At 34.7% G+C, this 18,790-nt stretch overlaps 1 protein-coding gene across 1 annotated transcript in view; it reads right to left on the reverse strand.

Moving 5' to 3' along the window:
• Nucleotides 1–18,790, reverse strand: part of RYR3 (ryanodine receptor 3) — a 194,785-nt gene that overhangs the window by 8,227 nt on the left and 167,768 nt on the right. The window contains exons 81-97 of the mRNA XM_066188306.1: nt 17,606–17,679; nt 17,345–17,362; nt 16,777–16,857; nt 16,296–16,384; nt 15,785–15,913; nt 15,351–15,455; nt 15,084–15,165; nt 13,448–14,769; nt 10,070–10,128; nt 8,889–9,057; nt 8,206–8,292; nt 6,287–6,484; nt 5,269–5,399; nt 2,841–2,883; nt 2,154–2,281; nt 1,171–1,231; nt 160–306 (exon numbers count right to left, since the gene is read on the reverse strand). Coding sequence (XP_066044403.1) covers nt 160–306; nt 1,171–1,231; nt 2,154–2,281; nt 2,841–2,883; nt 5,269–5,399; nt 6,287–6,484; nt 8,206–8,292; nt 8,889–9,057; nt 10,070–10,128; nt 13,448–14,769; nt 15,084–15,165; nt 15,351–15,455; nt 15,785–15,913; nt 16,296–16,384; nt 16,777–16,857; nt 17,345–17,362; nt 17,606–17,679 — 2,923 coding nt within the window. The remainder of the gene's footprint in view (nt 1–159; nt 307–1,170; nt 1,232–2,153; nt 2,282–2,840; nt 2,884–5,268; nt 5,400–6,286; nt 6,485–8,205; nt 8,293–8,888; nt 9,058–10,069; nt 10,129–13,447; nt 14,770–15,083; nt 15,166–15,350; nt 15,456–15,784; nt 15,914–16,295; nt 16,385–16,776; nt 16,858–17,344; nt 17,363–17,605; nt 17,680–18,790) is intronic.

Raw genomic sequence — 18,790 nt, forward strand, 5'->3', positions numbered from 1 at the left:
AATTTCATGGGATTGAGCATGTATTAAGTGTGCTGCAGAAGATAGGCTCAATCCTATCATGATAAAAATAAATTGCATTCCCGTATTTCCAGTACAACATTTTTTTCCAGTACTTTTACCCAGTGTACTTATTTTCAAACCTTTGCATGTAGCACTAACCTGTTTGCCATTGTGAGTGACTGAAGACAAAATAGTTCGCAATGTCTTAAAACCCATAGCAATATCCAGCAGATGAGCAGCAAAGAAGAAGTTGTTGTAGTGCCCAAGGATAGACATAGTTGTGTACCAAGCTAAGTATAAAAATGACTGCAGAGAAAGTGAAAAGTGACAGAGGGTTAGCAGGTGTTGATGTGGATTATTGGATTCAGAACATAGTGGGTTTAGGTCACTCAGGTTATAGTAGGACACTGCCTATGTAGGGCTTAAACAGCTCAAATTTCACCCAACTTTTGAAAATTAACAGTGATGGAGGGGGACATCACACTATTATTGCTGTTGAAAAACACCGAGACCAGCCTCTCTTGACAACCTCAAAAAACGACATCACAAGGATGTGAAACCCCTGTGTATCCTGACAGCTACTGCCACTGGCAGGGATGTGGAAGGCAGGTGTTTCCTGATAGAGCAACCAAGGATTGGTAGTACTAATAACTTATTTTAAGATGAATGTTGCTCTGCTGAGCTAGCATGGCTAGCCCACGAACATGTGAATTCCAGTCAATCACTTTATGTTGTAAAAGCCCAGTCCTGCTTTTAAAGGCAGGGATTTTTAGCACTCCCAGGCATGTCTTGTGGATTCTGTACTTGAGTGGGAACGCTCCCCAGGGTTACTCCTTGAGGCTGAAGCGAAGAGGTTTGCCCACTGTCACTGATATGGGCAAGTAACAATAATTATTAAGCTACCTTTTAAACCATTAGTTTAATAAATAATGTACTATAATGGCAGTTATAACCATCTACACTGTGCAGTTTATAACCATCTATACTGTGCAGTATATAATTCTGATTAAAACATCTAGTCTAATCACAAGACAGAAAAAAATAATTTCAAATGGCGCTGTAATGAAATATTGTTTGTATATGTTTGTTTAAAATAAAAGCAGATGGTGGAAGACATACAACCATGTTTAAAGTAAATCAAAGCATATTCTTCTAGGCTAACGTACTTACATTATCAGTGAAAACAACTCCGAGCTTCCAAATGTGGTACTTTGTGTCAATGGAGCTTAGCCTAAGAAATATGAAGGTTTTGAAATGCATAAATGTCAAAAATAAGTATTGAATTTTGTATTTACAAACAGCAAACTAGTTTTGGCACTTCACCTTTTTTTTTTGCTGAAGGCAGTGATATAAATTAACTGTTCATTTTTTGAGTGATCTGGGTGCTTAATTTTTTCAGAGAGTATTCATTAATTCTGAGCACCATAAAGAGTTTCTAAACCAACAAAACTGGTGTAACAATTTCAGGAAGAATTATACTGCCACATTCCAGACTTAAGAAATTAAAATCTGTGCCAAAAGTAGTGAGATGTGGAGCACAGATTGCTTAATTCAAGAGGTAAGTGTTCTGTCTAGTGTAAAATATTGCCAGAAAAAAACAAGAGAAAAGGTAATGCCTTCTGCAATATTCTAAATTTTTTATTAGCCATTGGATGGCATGCAAAGGGAGATCATACTTGTGCATCTTACATACTGAGAAAACCAGCTCTTGTACGAGCATAAATCACTTGAGCCTGGGACACTTTCAAGCTCTCATCTTGACTTACTGGTTAAATCAGGAAAACATCTCTGAATCTGTACTAGACACCTGTTATCTAGGTATTTATTATCAATACTTCTTCTGTCCCTTGGTTTATAAACTCTGTCGTAAGACCTTTTAAATGCTCCATTAATTATTGTTTAAAATGAAAGAGTGGCCAACTATATCAGTCAGCATAAATTCTCTGATTTTTTTTTTTTACTTTTATAACAGAAATGTGTTTTAGAACAAACAAAAAGCTATTTTATTTTACTTCCACACTAGGAAGACTTATCTATTTGAATTTTCAATGTTGAGGAAAACATCACAACAGTTTCAAGATGAAATCTGTTTTTATCTTTGATGGTGAAGTTAGACCAATACATAATTTGTCTCTGAAGTTCAGAAGTCCTACCATGACACAAGAGATGCCTCTTCTGGTTTGCTTTCTTCCACTGGACTAAAATCAAGGGCACTTTTGTCCAAACCCAAAAGTTCTGCAATGCGCTCTGCTCCGTATAAGTCTCCATATTTGTTAATAACCTAGAAGGGGAAGAAGAGAAGCTTTTGCTCACAGAAACTCCTCAGTGACATTCACCTACTTTAGACCAGTAGTTGTCAGGAATTAAAAAATAAGTCTTCCACAATTAACACTACTAGAACAGTAAGAACTCCCAGGAAACCAGGGGAGCATAAAAAAGAAAAATAGAAGCATTAAAGGCTATTATCTGAAAGCTTATATATAATTTGCTGTCATTTAAGCTGGCATGTTTTTCTTTTTTTAGGGCGATGAGGGGGCTTTGTATCCTAAAGATGACAATGATTGTAAATTAGACCTGCTGGTGATTGACAGCACAAAGTTATTTCAAATGTCTGAGTCTAGGAAGGAAACCACAGCCTTCTGTCTTCCTCCCTCCTCCCACCTACGCCACAGCTGCCTGTTCACCAAGACATTTAACACAACAATGACTTCCATAAAACAAATTCCAGTTCTCAGTTATTTCTCTATTTATGTGTACAGAAGCATATTATACAGATATCCAAATTAACCGACTAGTAGATTATTGCTCTGAAAAACATAATAGAAATATAAAAAGCCTACCTTGCGTTTCACAAATTTGTCCCAGTAATTGTTAGGGAAGGACCTACATAGATAAGGCAAAGGTATTGCAAGTTATTTGTTAGGGGAAAGGAAAAAAAAAATAGAGAAAATACCATGTTTCTGATTGTTGCAAATTTTGTTCACTCACAGCACTTCAAATTAGGAAATTTTTTTTTCCATGTGGACAGCAGCTGTTATTAATCATAATTTGCTGCAATATCATCTTCCCTCTCCATACCCCCTTTCTTTTTCCCATCCACAGATACAACTGGCTACAAAAGGACAGCAGGCTAAATACTATCACCTAATAAGCTTAACAATTCCATATTAGTAGGTTAGTCATCATTTATCTCCTAAATAAATTCTTTATTACCCTAGCCATAAAAGTCAAACCAGGCAATGATATGCAGAGACAAATAAGATAATATTAAAGCATAAATAATTTTCAAGTTCATTGGATTGCATTTCAAATAGAGGCTGAACGCTTGAGAACCAGTCAACTGCTTGCCAACAAAAAATTTAAAATATTAAACTTGCCAAGAAAATTCAAGATCATTTGCCAATATATAGCAAATATATATATATATATTTAGAGCAGTACCCAGGAGCTGCTCATTCTAATGACCTTACGGTTTATTATATCCATTTTGAGGAATACCAGTTAGCAGGAAACACTACAAAGTTGAAGATTTTTCTCTCTTTATTTCCTGGAAATAAGAGTGAGTTGAGAAAATATGGAGGAATGTAAAAGAGAAAAATAACTACTTAAACTAAAGGACAGTATTGGTAAAATAAAGTAAGTGCTAGCTCAAGAGAAGTGAGATTCCAGAACAGTGTTCTGCTGGGATATAAGGCAAGCTTCCCAATGACTATGCTCCAACTTTTACCTTTCTGAATTAGAATTCTGAATTAAATTAATTCAGATAAAGGCAAATGGTTCTAGTGACTCAAAGGGATGGTATATTCTAGTCCAATGCTCTGTATTATTTTTTGCTTGATTTCTCAGGCTTTAAGAGATGTCATATACGTCATAGTGTAGCCAGCTTGTGTCTATCTCTTTTAACAAAAACATCCAATAATTTGTCAGGGTACATCTTTTGCTCTTTTAATTACTTTTTTCCAGTTATAGAAAGCACATTTCAGTTTATACAGATCACTGGGTACCCTCCAGCAGTGGTTATTCTGATCGTACAGTACCTGCACTAAACCTCGAGACTCAGTTAACATCAGAGGGAAGGATTAGCCTGCTTAAATTAGCCCTAATCTTTTGTTTAACTCCAGTAGCCAGTGCAACATGCTGAGAACAGAGTGTACAGCATGTCATTAGGGATAGGTTGACAATATATTTCATTAATTCATGCTTCTTTTTGCTGAAGATAAGCTTACTGGGTGTCTAGATGGGTTGCTATCAATAGTGAAAGAAACTGGTTGGAAAATAAGCAGGCTCTCCAGTTTCCTGATTACCTTCTGTTGTAACTAATAACACATGGACTGTACATACTGCATACCTAAGAAAAATTCTTAAAACTTTGGTATAGGAAAACAAAGTATTCAAGAATTTCCATGATTTTAGAAATTCTAATTGTGGAAACACAGATGGAAGGGACCTTAAAGATCACCTAGTTCAAACTCCCTGCCAAGAGAAGGGCCAGTTTCCACTAGACCAGGTTGCTGAAAGCCCCATCCAGCCTGGCCTCGAACACTTCCAGAGCTGGGGCATCCACAACTTCACAGGGCAACCTGTTCCAGTGCCACACCACTATTATAAGAACTTACTAACAGCTAAACTAAACCTACCAGTAAATTCTGAAAAACAGCCTGTAGTCAAGGCATTCTTTCTGTGGGAAGAGAGCTGACTTGCTGTGTTTGTGTCTCAAACTGCCACAGCTTACTGAGACTCTTAGAATCAGTGTATGACAACTACAGTATTTGCTAATGCCTACAACTTGACAGAAATTCCTGTCAGACTACTCAAATTCTAGGAATGCTATTTTTCACTAGATTTACTCCTCTCATCACATACAAGTTTCTTTAACAAGGAACAGGAAAGAAAGGGAGGAGAATATTACTCCTGTACAAGTGCGTACAAGTCCGAGTACAAGTGAAATAGAGTCACTGGAAAGGACGGAAGTTATCTTTTTAAAAGTTTCTCAATACAGATTAATACGTGAAATGTCTTGGAGAGACATTGTGAGGTAAAATACATAATCCTTGCAAACCGTAGAAAATTCAAAGGAGGTGGAATGTATATTTTATCATAGTATTTATTAAATAAACAGATAATACAGGATTTCACTACTACTGTAGCATCTAATATAAATGCCTTTCTTTTAGATGAACTAAGTGGCAGGTGGACAGGAAAGGTTCTAGATCAGTGACTTAATGAGCTATAATATTTATAAGCATATAGTAATTTAATTTTACTTACGGAGTATTTATAACAAGGCGATCCCATTGTCCTTTAATATCATCCTCGGTTGGTTGTTCAGTTATGTACAGTCCATCAAATTCCAGCTTTCTAGCTACCTCCTTTTCCCTCTTGAATACAACCAGAGGGACCTGTGAAAATGACAGTGGCCACCTGACGCTGTTTTACACCACAACGACATAGACTCTGAACTTCAGAAGGCTGAAAATTACTCCTTTATTTTTGAGATGTGTCTCGCTTTTATACTATTCCACACAGACCAATTCGATTGGTGAAACAAAGACAAACCTCTTCAATCACATTGGTCAGACCAGAGGGACATCAAGAAGTCCCTCCTAGGAAAAGGAATGAAAACAAAGTACAGTTTACAAAAACACCTCTCCTGTTCACAGAAAATTCCCTGGGAAAAGAATTTCAGAAAACCAAAAAACATCTCAGGCACGAAACCAGGGCCACAGCCACCTTGTCACAGTTTTTGTATTTTTGCTTCTTCATAACACTAAAAATGTAAGACCAAACTTCACACTAGAATCTCCCACAGGTAGATCAATGCCTAGGCAGCCTCTCAGCAATGGCCACCTTGGTGGTCGAGCCCCAACCGTCCCCCACACCACCTTTTATTGCTGAGCATGATGCTACAGGCCATGGAATATCCCTCTGGTTGGTTGGCTCAGCTGTCCTGTCTGTGACCTCTCCCAGCATACCTGCTGAGGGATGCACAGAGTGGGTAGAGCAAAGAGAGAGCCCTCACACTATGCAAACACTGTCCCGCAATACCAAATGTCTCCGTGTTACCTGCACTGTTTTAACCACAAATCCAAACCACACACACTCTGCTGGGAAGAAAGTTAACTCCATTTCTGCTGGTCAGAATACAGGAGGAAAACCTTTACCTTTTGAACAGTGAGAATTTGTAAACAGCTAGGTAAAAATAGGTATTCCAGCATTAGCACCACCAACCACCTTGGGATGTAGCCAATGTTTAACAAACAGATTAGCAGTAAGATTAAGAACTTGCCTTTAAGCAGTAGTATCCAATCACACAGACAAAGGAGATGACAGTATGAATAACTGCCAGTGCTCTGAGAGCAGGTGCCATGTAGCCGGTACTTTCTTCTAAAACAAAAAACACCATGCCCTCCTCCTCTTCCTCTTCAGCAAAAGAATTCCAGAGATTAGAGTCTTCCTCTACTTCATCAAGTGGCTCTTCTGTCACCTGAGAAAAATTCAAGCACATTGAAAATGAAATAAATTCAAATGCTTTCCCTTTACTCTAATCATACATGATGTTTGCAAAGCCTGCTCAAAGGAAGATGATAGGTCGTAAGCTTTAAACATTCTTCATTTGCACAGCAGAAATCTCCACATGTCACTGAAAAGAAAATCTGGAAAAAGCAAATACAGGCAGTTTACAAATCTCTCTAACAATGCTGTAGCAAAACTAGAACAAATGAAAAGTTACGCACAAACAACTTCTTGGAAGAAGCGAGGAATGACGGGGTTATCTATTATGACTGAATTCAGGGGTTTTTTTGTAATCTACATAGTTCCTGATTATTCGAGTATAAAAAGAAGCAAAATTGTCATATAATCGACTTATACACTGTTCATAACTTTGTATTCCATGACTCAGTTTAGAGCTTATAAATTATATACATATTTCATCAGCTGACATACTGCCCTAAATTCTTCCATTGACTTTAAAAACCTGCCCTTTAAAATAAAATTCCTAAAGGCACTTTTTTTGACAGCTTTATCTGAAAGCTGAAGTCCTGTTCAGTCCTATTTGACTCCCACTGACCCTTTCCTTATGTATGACAGATGGACTTGCACTGATTGACACGAACTTTTGTCCTTGCTCTGCAACAAAATGAGTTGTCACCAACTAGACTCAAAGAAAAGCAGGAGAGAATGAGGAGAAAAGGAGACTGGCATAGACAAAAGCAGAATTCTACATGTAAATCTGAAGTCCATTTTCTCTAACCCTATGGGAAAGAAAGAGACAAGGAGGAAGCCTGAAACAGCCATGGCATCTTTCTCCTGGAACGTGCATATACATTCTGCCCAGTTTCCAAGAGCTTTTCACATCTTTACCTGGCCTGCCTCTGAGAACATAATTGTGTTATAGGAGTTGCATTTCAAGGTATTTGAGAACAGGACTCAGTTCAGTCAGCTGCTTTTGTTGTTGAAGGTTTTGATTTTAAGTAGCAGAATATGTAGTAGATTATGTAATATTGGAAAACATGGGGTTCATCTATTTATCACAGCTTGCATTCTGTATCTAGGAGGGGAAGATCAAAAGGTCCAGATTTCAGGATATAAGTAAATCAGAACTCTTCTTCCAGACATCAGATTTGTATGGAAAGGGGGGGGGGAAATGAGGCTTTAATGGATAGGAGTTCTCTTTATTGAATTCTCTTTATTGAATTTCAAGGTTGTGAAGATTCATGAAGGAAATTAGTGGAGGCTGCTGAAGATGTTCCACTTTGTATCATCTGGTGTTACACAGCTGAAACAACTCTAGATTCAGGTGAATCTCTAAGATTAGGTCTAAATTGTGAATGTATAGCCTTCTTCATCAGTGAGCTAAACAAAAAGAACTGTAGCCTACTATAAAAAAAGAAGTAACCGAGAATAACCATATTAACTGAAGTCTCTTAATATCTTGAGAACAAATGAAAGAAAAATAATTCAACAGTTTTGACATCTGAAATATTTTAGTCAATTTCAATTTTCCCAGAACAAGGTCAACAGTCCAAACAATAAAAGACTTATGTGATTAAATGAAAAAGTGCCTAGAAAGTCAACCATAAAGGACAAATTAAATAAACCTCTTTTCATTCAGCCTGAATAAAATAAAAACAGAATAGTTACAAACATTAAACTATGGTATCCTCTGGTACTAACATAAATATTTAAAGAACAATGTTACCTTACCTTGTAAAATAGAAGAATAAAATTGATGGCAAATGCAACAAATAGAGCAAGAAACCTTAAGTTGTAAAAATTTCTTGCCAAGTAGTGCTGAAATAAAAAATAAAAGGTAATTAAAGGTAGACTCTGAGTAATATCAAATTAAGAAAAATAGCAAGATTTTTGAAACAGTAAATTAATTGTAAAACAGTAACATAATGGCGTTGCCTTCATAGACCAGATATAATAACTTGGAAGCCTATCCGCCCTTTTCATGATAAATGGAATTAAAAATAATGGCCTTAAAATTATAAGTAAGAGAAGTCTGAAAGAGAAAGAAGTGTGGAAAGATATGTTAGAATACTGGAAAAAAACTACTTGAGAGTTTTCAGAGAATTCAACATTTCATGGTTTTAAGAACAAAGAAAAATAGAAAGCAGCGTTGAATATTCTAGAAGTTAAATTATGGAAAATAGAGAGCTCCTGAATAGGAGCTCAAGAGGCTAATCTGTCCTGTTAGAGATTTCACATAGAAACACTTAATTATATAACTCTACAAAGTATTATAAAATCACAAGAGACTGACTACAGCCAGTCACTTGAAAACTCATGCCAAATTTCCCTTTATGATGATATTTCTACCTTAAATATCAAAAAAGGTTCTATAAATGAAAATTCAATGACTAAAGAACTTAAGACAAACTTACAAGCATCTTTGTTTGATAAATTTCCAAAGCTTTGAAGAAGTTAGCCATAACAGCCTCTGGTTTTTCAATTTTTTGTCCATGCCTTCTCTTCTTTTTCTTCAGTTTTCCCTCTTCTAGCTGTTCAGATTGTACTTCCTTTGCTTTATCTTGTTTTTCACCATCTTCCATGCTAGAAGAAAGGTTAACTAAACAAAAATATCTAGCCAAATGAATGCATTCACTTCAAATGGATGTGAGTTCATAAAGTTTGACTTTGAAATTCAGTTTTTATACTGTATGTAACATTAGAGGAATTTAGTTACTAACCAAAAAAAACACAAGAAAAACAAACAAGCTGGATTTCCATATGTGTGAAATAATCTTGAGGCATCAATATGACTGTCTAAAAGTATGGACCCTGATGATACACTTAAAAAAAAATTAGCTTTGGCAGATAAGAGGAGAATGATAAATGACTCTGAAGTAAACATTTTAAACATGAGGCAAAAAAAAAAAAGATAATTAGATATAGCTTTTGAATCTCTAAAAATCTCTAGGACATCTTTTGTGTGTCTCTACAAAACATTTTAATCTGTTACTACAATGTGGCTGCAGGTCCAGGCAGAGAGGATGCTCCTTAAATGTAGGATGCTGCTAAAGCAAGGTAAGTATTTTCAATATTATTTAGGTAGTCATATATAGGATGACTGGACAAAGGAATGTTTCTGCTGTCAAGACCTGATAAAACAACAATAAATAAAAATAGCTGAGTTAGATAAATCTTGTGCTTTATGATCCAATGAAAATTCCATGAAAATTGTAGTGGGTAGTAGGAAAGTAGAAAGCAGTAATGATAAGTTGCAGAGGTTCTTTTAAGACTGGTGCTCATTTTTAAAGGACATAATGGGAATTTTTACGTGATTTTTTAAAAAGACAATGGCCAAAGATGTATGTGTGCATAATTGCCAAGAATCATAAAAATCAGATTGCCATTGTGTTTGCCTAGCGAGATAGTCTGCCATCTTTTAGTATATTTGCAAAATACTTAGTATGTACCCCTTAGCATATTTTTAAAATACTGATGAGACAAAGTGTACATAAAGTTCTTTCAATCCAGAGCATTTCTTGCATTATTTCTGGCCAAATTATTTAGCATAAGAAGTACCACGGAGTTAAGCAGGAATTTTGTAAAATTAACTTACTCAGCCTTCTCAGCTTCTGTTATTCTTTGTGTTCCAGCTTCTTTTGCAATTTCAGATATCTGTAAAAAGTATTTTAACTATCAAAATTGACCCATTCAAATAAAATTCTGGTAACTTTAGTTACTGTCTTCTAAGAAACAAAATAATAATATTTTTATAGCACTTTGCACATTTAAGGTGTTAGATCTTTAAAGATCGAGAACTCAGGCAATATTTTAACAGTGAAAAAGGAAGACATTTTTTCAGTGTAAAATTATCAATACTCTTAACCAGTCCAGTTGACTGAACAAGTTAATTATACACAGTGATCAGGCAGATTATGTGACCATCTGAGGATGAAGGTAACTGCATCCAGATCATATCCTGATACTAAAGTCACCCACAAAGATTCAGTGGAATTACTGATTGAAACAAGAAACAATATATTAATGTTATCATCAAAAATCTGAAAAATATCCATGTAATTATCAGATATTGCAAACCTCAATTACTTGGCCATGATCAACTAATACAACTGAAAACAGACAAATAGTTAAAATAATATCTACTTACACAATGTTTTCTTCAAGCTATTTATCTTAGCTGGACTGATTGTTCATTAAACCTTTACTGGCACACCACACAACCCTCCTAAGTGTGTGTTTACAGCTTTCCCTTGAGATAAGGAAAAACCAATACACAATTTTACAGATGGCTAACTGTGGCAAAGAAGCTGGGGCCTGCATAGCAAACACCTTTAGGCTTGGTATTACAAGATCAAAGTAAACTCATTTCAAATGCAGTCTGAATACCTAAGCTTCAATGGAAGTCCAAGAGGTTCAAGCCCTGACATCCTGGACTCACGAAGAAATCTAAAGTGCTTAAATTTGTTTCCATTCCCTTTTGTAAAAACCTATGTTAACTCTTAATCCTCTTCTGCATTCTCCTGAAGTACTTAGACAGCAGTTGTCTATTGGTCCTATATTTCTGGTTAATACATATATACAGTTATCTAAAGTTTCTGCCACTACTCATCTGGATGCCTTCCTCTGGCAGGTACATGGGAAAAGGATATAGGAAAGAATTTATTCAGCTGATCTTGCCTTGCATATCTCACATATTATCTGTGGAACCTCACCTAGCAAAAGATGCAGGTGTAATTCTTTCACAAAGTGTCTCCCCTAGGATCTCAAGCCAGTGGAGGGTAATTGAGAGATCATTTGATAATGCCTGGTTCTTCTACAGGGTAGGGTGGTAGAAGAATGAATAAATCCCTATCTGTCTTATCCATATATGGATATATGTCTTATCCATATATGCTCTCTCAATTTTCTCTTTTCCAGGCTGAAGAGCCTTGACCTACTTAATTCCATACACATGATTTGTTCCATATCAGGTTTTAACAGCTCATTGTTCTTCACTGAATCTTTTTCAGTTTTATCACACTCTTTTTGAAATGAGGGAACCTGGTCTTCAAGACACAGATAAATTAGGGTTCATGGAGCATAGTAATATGGGGTTCTCAACAATTCAAAATTTCAGTTTGCTTGACTGACATTATCATTGAACTGAGATTGTTGTATTCCCAAGATTTCATACTTGAACAGTAACAATGAGATGAAAATGAAGCCATTTAACAGGTAAAATTATAACTTTTCCTCCTGTATTCATCACTCCACTGATTTTCATCTGCTATTTTAAGGGAACTTAACAGTTAGCTCTTGATTTTATTGCTACCAGTAATTAGATTTATCAGCAAACTGTTATGTCACTACTACTTTTCTTCCCTAATTTGTGAACCCACACAACTCTTGGCACAGATTCCTATAAAGCCTTACAGTAAAAGTGAAGTCCTAAAAGGCTTCATTATATACAATTCCATAGGTTATTTTGCAGTTTCTCTGGCTCGATGGTAAATGTCACTGACCTTATCAGTACACTTTTCCAGTCTACAGACCTGATTTTCTATTTCTATCCATTTATGTGAGTTTTATCATTGCAGATGCCTAAGAAAGACATAGTGACTTCCTGAAGGGAGTTTTTGATTCTTACACTGTTTCTGTTTTGAGCTGTTTCTACTTTGACTGCACTTATTCTTTATATCCTGTCCTCTAACTAGATTATGTGAGGCATTCATATACACAATGGGAAATGAACTGCAATTCCTGTAATATAGAATTTCACTAGATAACACATTAAAGGCAAAAGCTGGATAAATTGCATAACTGACTTCACATTAATGACTCAAACTATCTGTAAAATATTACAGAGTATTTTCATCAATACCATCAAACATATCTGTGAGAAATGTATAAATCGAAGTAAAGCAAAGAATATTCTAAAGTGTTTATTCAGATCTGAATTAAAATATTTACTTCAACTATCACTGAAGAAAATTCTAAGGTGTTTACATATTAGTAAATTTAATGCAATGTTTCTTTCATTAAAGTACTTATTTTTAAATACCAACCACATTATATTTGTGCTAAATGAGGCAGGATTTTAATAGACTGTAATTTTTAAGTCCACACATAAAAATGATATAATAAACAAATGAGAAAAACAAATGCAAAAAATTTAGTTCAATTTAGGCAAGAACCAAAATCTGGACAAAAACATACTAATTAAGAGAAAATAATGCATTAAAAAGTTGCACAGTTTTAGATTTATCTTGAAAATACCTGGAAAGTATAACATAAAGAGGTGGGTTAATGATGAGAGAAAAGATATTTTTGAATAACAAGTAGAAACAGACCTGTGTGTAAAGTGAACATAATGCCTTCCAGATATGATTAACAAATTTTGGTTTTGATATTTAGTTCTACTCATTTTTACTCAGAAAAATATTCTCTTTAGTCCAGCTGAGTGGAACAAAATATATTGTTTATAAACCAGAAAATGAGTAAAGAATAACTACATTATAAACATTAATCTAGCAATAAATTCAGACAAATGTATTTCAAATAATAGGAAAAAAGGATACTGTATTGCATGTAAAGCATAAAAAAGAAAGATGTTAATGATAAGGCATTATTATGGAGATAATAAGTTGTAAAAGTACTTGAAGTATACTGTGAAAATATGGGGCACGCAGAATAAACAAGACCATAAATCATTTAAGGCAAAAACTGTGACTAGAAATTTGCTAGCAGTTCGCTTTGAATGAAGTCCAAATGAACAGTAACAATTTACCACACTGAAATCCAAACACTGGGCTCAGTTTTTCTGTGACAAAATTTCCTGTTGGTTTTTAAATGTGTAGAGATTATAAAGTAAGTCCTTATGAATAATATATATTAATCAGCTATCTATCAAATAAATCTGTTATTAACATTCAACAGTTTATTATTATTATAATTCTCATTATTAATATTATGAAAAAAAATCTCTTTAATTTACCTGTAATCTTTTTTTCTTATGAACTGTGTTTTCCAAAGGTGTCTGGATCTCAGTACCAAGGATTTCTGCAATATCTCCAAGTCCAGCATCATGACCGTGTTTCGATCCTTCTTTCTTTGTAGGAATGCCAAAAATGTCTGCGATTATGTCATTTTCTCCCTTTTCACTCTTCACAAAGTCCCCAAGTTCAGCTCTTATGCCATGCTCAGCACCTTCAGCTTTTTCTGCTTCCATAACATCATCATGGATTCCAAACTGCGTTGGATCAGGCATATCCCCTAATATTTTTGTAACTTTTATGTTTTTGGCTCCTTCAACCAGGCCACCCCCAAATACAGTGTTCCAAAGGATCTGGAATATACCCCACACTATAGAAAAGAACATTTGGAATGTCCCTACAAATAGAATCCAGAAAAAGGAGAAAAACATTTTCACCATCTCTTTTACTGTCATCTTTTTAACTTTCCTGTATTGTTTCCTAAGGTTCTTCACAGTGACCATTTTAAAAAAGTTAGCAACATTCTTCTTCACTGAAACACATGCCACTGCAAAAGCTGAAGCAGGTTCCAGAGACTTTTCTTCTTCCTCGTCATCTCCAATATCCACTACATAAGCAGGCTCTGCCTCGTCCTCCTCCTCGGGCCTCTCAGATGAATCTGTTTCAGAGATCTGAGATGCTAACTGCATTTCAAAAATTGTGTCCTCACAGAAATTCACAAAGAGTTCCATTTTTTCTTGCTCTCCACCTTCATTTACAACATCAAATATGAACTGTCGTTTAGATTCCTTCACCTGTGGCTTCTCCCACTGCATTCTACTGGATTCACTGATTTCAAAGTAAACTCTTTCTATCTTCTTGGCCCCACCCATTATTTCAATACGGCCAAGGTATGGTTCAAAGTAATTAAGAACACTTTCTGCAGGCTCAAGTAAGCTCTGAAGGCGTGGATCATTAGGCATGTGCTCTGAAAGGTTTGTTAGCAATACTACTACATTAAATCCAATGTCTTTGGCTGGTTCGTGGAATCTTTCCACAAAGTCCACATAATTAAACATGTCGTTTTCATCAGCTTCTGTACAAGACAGCAGGAAGTCAATCTCTGACTGTATGTATTGTTTTTGAGCCTCCATTGATTTCTGAAATTCCTTCTTGGAAATGATTCCTTTACCATCTGGATCATACTCCTTGAAAGCATCTGAATTAGTCAGATCTTTTAACTTCAGGAACATGTCAAAGAACTTCAAAATCATTTCTACATTGCTAGATGATTCTACAAGTGTGTCCACCATTTGTTTTCCAATAGTTCCATTTACAACGTTACCTAAGTAGTGTGTTATAACAGAAAGTTATTTAGCAGCTACTTTTTAAATAATGACATTTCATGTTTGTGCTCATAACAAAAATGTTCTTAAATATTAGTATTTTTTCTTCCAGCATGCTTTTCTCTAGCACTCCTATATTCCATGACTATGTATATTCCAGGATAATTCTTAAATAATTATGAAGAATGTCTTTTTCCCCAAAAATTACATAAAGTCAATTAAAAATCAGTTTAGAAAGATGAACATAATAATTATGCTTTATACTAGGAAGGTGAGATAATCATATTTGACCATAAAGAAAAACAGGTCCAACCTTCAAGCAGTGACAAGAGCATCACTACCATGTCCTTTAGTAGATCTAGCAGTTCCTTAAGCAATTCAATCTGAGCAGAGTCCTAAAAAAAAAAAAAAAAAAAAAAAAAAAGAGGACTGTAAGATTGTTTTTAATTCATATTTGTATGGAAAACGAAATAAATTTAGAGAATTTCAATTCATTATCAGAAAGGTATAACTGAGCTGTAAATGTCAAGTTTGGTTTCAGTGCAGGTGAGTGCACAGTGATAATTAACGTTGAAAATACCTGTGAAAGTTTCATTTGCATATTGGCAAACACATGAAGAAAGCCAACAACTGCATCCCACAGCCTACTATGAGCCAGACTCTGTTGATTACCTATGCAAGGGCCCTAAAAAAATTAAGAAAAACACATTTTTTAATTTATGTCAAATAAACCAAAACAAATAAATTAAAAAGAAGTTTCAGGCAGCCATGAAGCTACATAAGAAGGTTTTCCAAGACCTCGGTACCTAGTGCATCAAATTGCATCCAGTTAAATACATAGCTGTTTGCATGTTTTAGTTTTTACTTTACACTGGTCCAGTGATTCCACGTAACTTTATCAAAATTAAAAAAAAAAATAAGTGCAGAGCATTTACAAATTTATGAAAGAACATGATCATGCTGTGTGAGCATGGAACTTCTTTGTTAGTACCTTGAGAAACACATTCTGTTTACCTGGATATATTCTGTAAGAGAATTGAATATTTGTTTGGTGACAGCCAAAGCTTTAGAAAAGTTACGTTGTCCTGATTCATCAATAACATCCTTTCCTGAATAGTACCAATAGAAGTCACTGATGGATTCCTAAGAAAAAAAAAAACATTACATTTTCTAGTTTTGAATTCTCCATGCAGTATTTACTGCCTGCATTTGTATCACCAAAACTTGCATCAGTAATTAAAATGAAATTTAGCATATCTGTGTCAATCTATTTCTCATTGCAATAATATTTTGCGCTCTCTTCAGAAGTGAAAATTAAATCCATTATCAAACATCTGATTTCACACAGAATTCTGAAATGTCATCTGCTTTCAAAGGAAAAAAGATATGAAATAAATAAAAATTCTTCATTTTGGGTATCCTTTTAGAGAGAATTTTCAGATTTGATTCCAATAAAATGTGAATCTACACAAGTGAAGGAAAGGCAAATATGTTATACTCCATTTTTATGTGTTTTTTTCCTCACCTGAAGACGCAAGAGATAGTCAACAGTACTAATTATAATATTCACTGTTGTGGTGTTGCCCATCTGAGTACGTAAGTAATTTTGAAAATCTGAAATAAAAAGTGAGTTGTGCTTGGTTAGTATATAAAGGGGGAAAAAACCCACCAGTTTTCTAATTTCATGGGAAATGCCTTCTTTTTAAATATCTTGTTGGATACAGATGCTTATGTGGTAGAAATTGAGCTTAAGATCTCAATGTAATATGACTGAAGAAGTGTTATCCAGGTGACTTGGAACAGGCTTTACTAGTAATATGCTGAACACTGAAACTATATTAAGACTTAAAAAATCAAATTGAACTCTTCAATTCAAAATGCTGTCATGCCATTTTCCCTTCAGAAACTTAATGCATTAGAGGAAAACATCAGAATTGGTTCTATTGGACTCTGTTTTGGAACAGACTCACCATGCATTTTCTAAAAAACTAATTCAGTTCTCTTACCATTGTTATGCCCTTCACAGAGAAGTTGCAAAAATCTAAATAGATCTCGAGTAAATTCATCATGCTGCAAGACTTTTTCACCTTAAAAATATATAAATACAATGATTATGTGACAGTTGTTATGATTAATTATGCAGAACACATAATGTTACAGTAACCTTTTAAACTGGAATTTTAATAAAAGAACCAGTATTTAAAAGCGTTAAAGCAATTTAAAAGAAACAGACTGATAATAATGAAAAGAAAAACTGAGACAGAAAAAGCAGAGCCAAAGTATTTAGCACTCCAATGCATCCATGGTTAAAAAAACAACACTAAATTGAAAAAAAAAGGCAACAGGATATATATCTAATAAGTAAATTGTTAGTCATAACTAAAATCATGCCTTAAATGTGAGTGACACTTCTTTAATAAGCATCAAACTCTTTATTAAAGCTAAACACACAACCTGCTGCAGACCATAAAGCTAAACCTAAAGATATCTGAGAAGATGCAATGAGAGATTTCTCTTTGTATTTGCAACACACTTTTGCAACAATAGTATCAAAAACTGTAAACCCAAACATACCACGCTCACGAACGATGACTGTGGATCAAAGAAAAATAACAAGAATACAAGATAAGAATATTGGAAGTTACAATATTTTTCTTAAAAATTATTGCTAAAGATATTGTAAAAAAAAAAGCATATTCAGAACCCAGAGCCTAGAATTACTTATAATAAGTTTAAAAACAGACACCTTAAGCCACAGTAAATAACAATTCTAGTTAAAGAAGGAAGCACAAAAAATGTTTGAAGCGCTACTAGAATCAATTTCATTCTACTTACGAGTTCCTTCTTCAGTAACCATTCCCAGGCCTTCTGCTTTATTCTGTCTCTCAAACGCATTCAAGTCAAGAACACTGATATTTAAAGGGAAAAAAAAAAAACAACCAAACAGCACAAACAGAAAAAAGGACTATAGTAACAAATGGAAAGTCATTTTCTTCTACAAAATTTCTAGAGGCCTTCAACAACTATTCTTCACCCATCATGACATGCATTGCCTCATATTTTATTTAATATTCGTATTAAATAAATGAGTTTTGGATGAAACTAAGGGTCCAGTGTCCAATTCTGAAAAGAAATGAGTCTTAGGTCAGGTCTCACCACTTACTTCACTCCTGATAATGTCATTCAAAGTTTCATGTACAAATGCAGAGTGGAAAAGGAGCCTGAAATATTACTCTTTACATGATACATGGTTTAAACGTGTCAACAAAAGAACACTACTGCCCTTGTTTCTCTCTCACACTGTTTCCTGCTAAGTTGTCACTGTTACTTTTATTATATTGTTTCTGTATATATATTCTGTATATATAATGGTTGTATTATTCAGAAGATGTATGGAATTTCTGATTCTATATGCACAAGACAAAAGCGTAATCAGAGGTTCCATATCTTCCATGGTCAAAAGACACTGATATCTGAATTTTATTTTGTTAAATTGGCATAGCTCAGCACATGAATAGCAAATCATGATTCTTCTCACCACCCAGTCACAATATTTTCATTCAAACCATCCACTGTAATTCTATCATTATCTAATTTTACTTCAGTTAAATAGCAATGCAGTCACATATTCAATCTAGTGACACTGTTAAAACTAAAAGCATTTCTTAAAGCATCATTTTCATTCTCTTATGTTCAAGTAACTTTATTGATACCTCTTTTAATGAAGTCCTGAATAATACATATACACAATTGGTAATAATATCATAGCAGGGCCTGTTTGAGCGAGTCCCTGCTAAAGTGTTCTACATAAATGAAAAAATTACAAGGCAGATATTATTTCATTAGGCTGCAACTACTCAAAAATAATTTCTGCAATGCAGTTCACCATTCCTTCCACATTTTTTCCTCTATTCATACAGCTGCTCCACTTCTAATCCCAGTCTACTCCTTCAGAACCCTTCTGGTTCTTTAAAAGGCTGAGAAAAGAAGGTCGTCTACTATTAGAGTAATCAAAAACAC

Source organism: Chamaea fasciata, unplaced genomic scaffold (genome assembly GCF_029207755.1).
Source record: "Chamaea fasciata isolate MVZ Bird 193981 ecotype frontalis unplaced genomic scaffold, bChaFas1.0.hap1 SCAF_7, whole genome shotgun sequence".
Classification (NCBI taxonomy): Eukaryota; Metazoa; Chordata; class Aves; order Passeriformes; family Sylviidae; genus Chamaea; species Chamaea fasciata.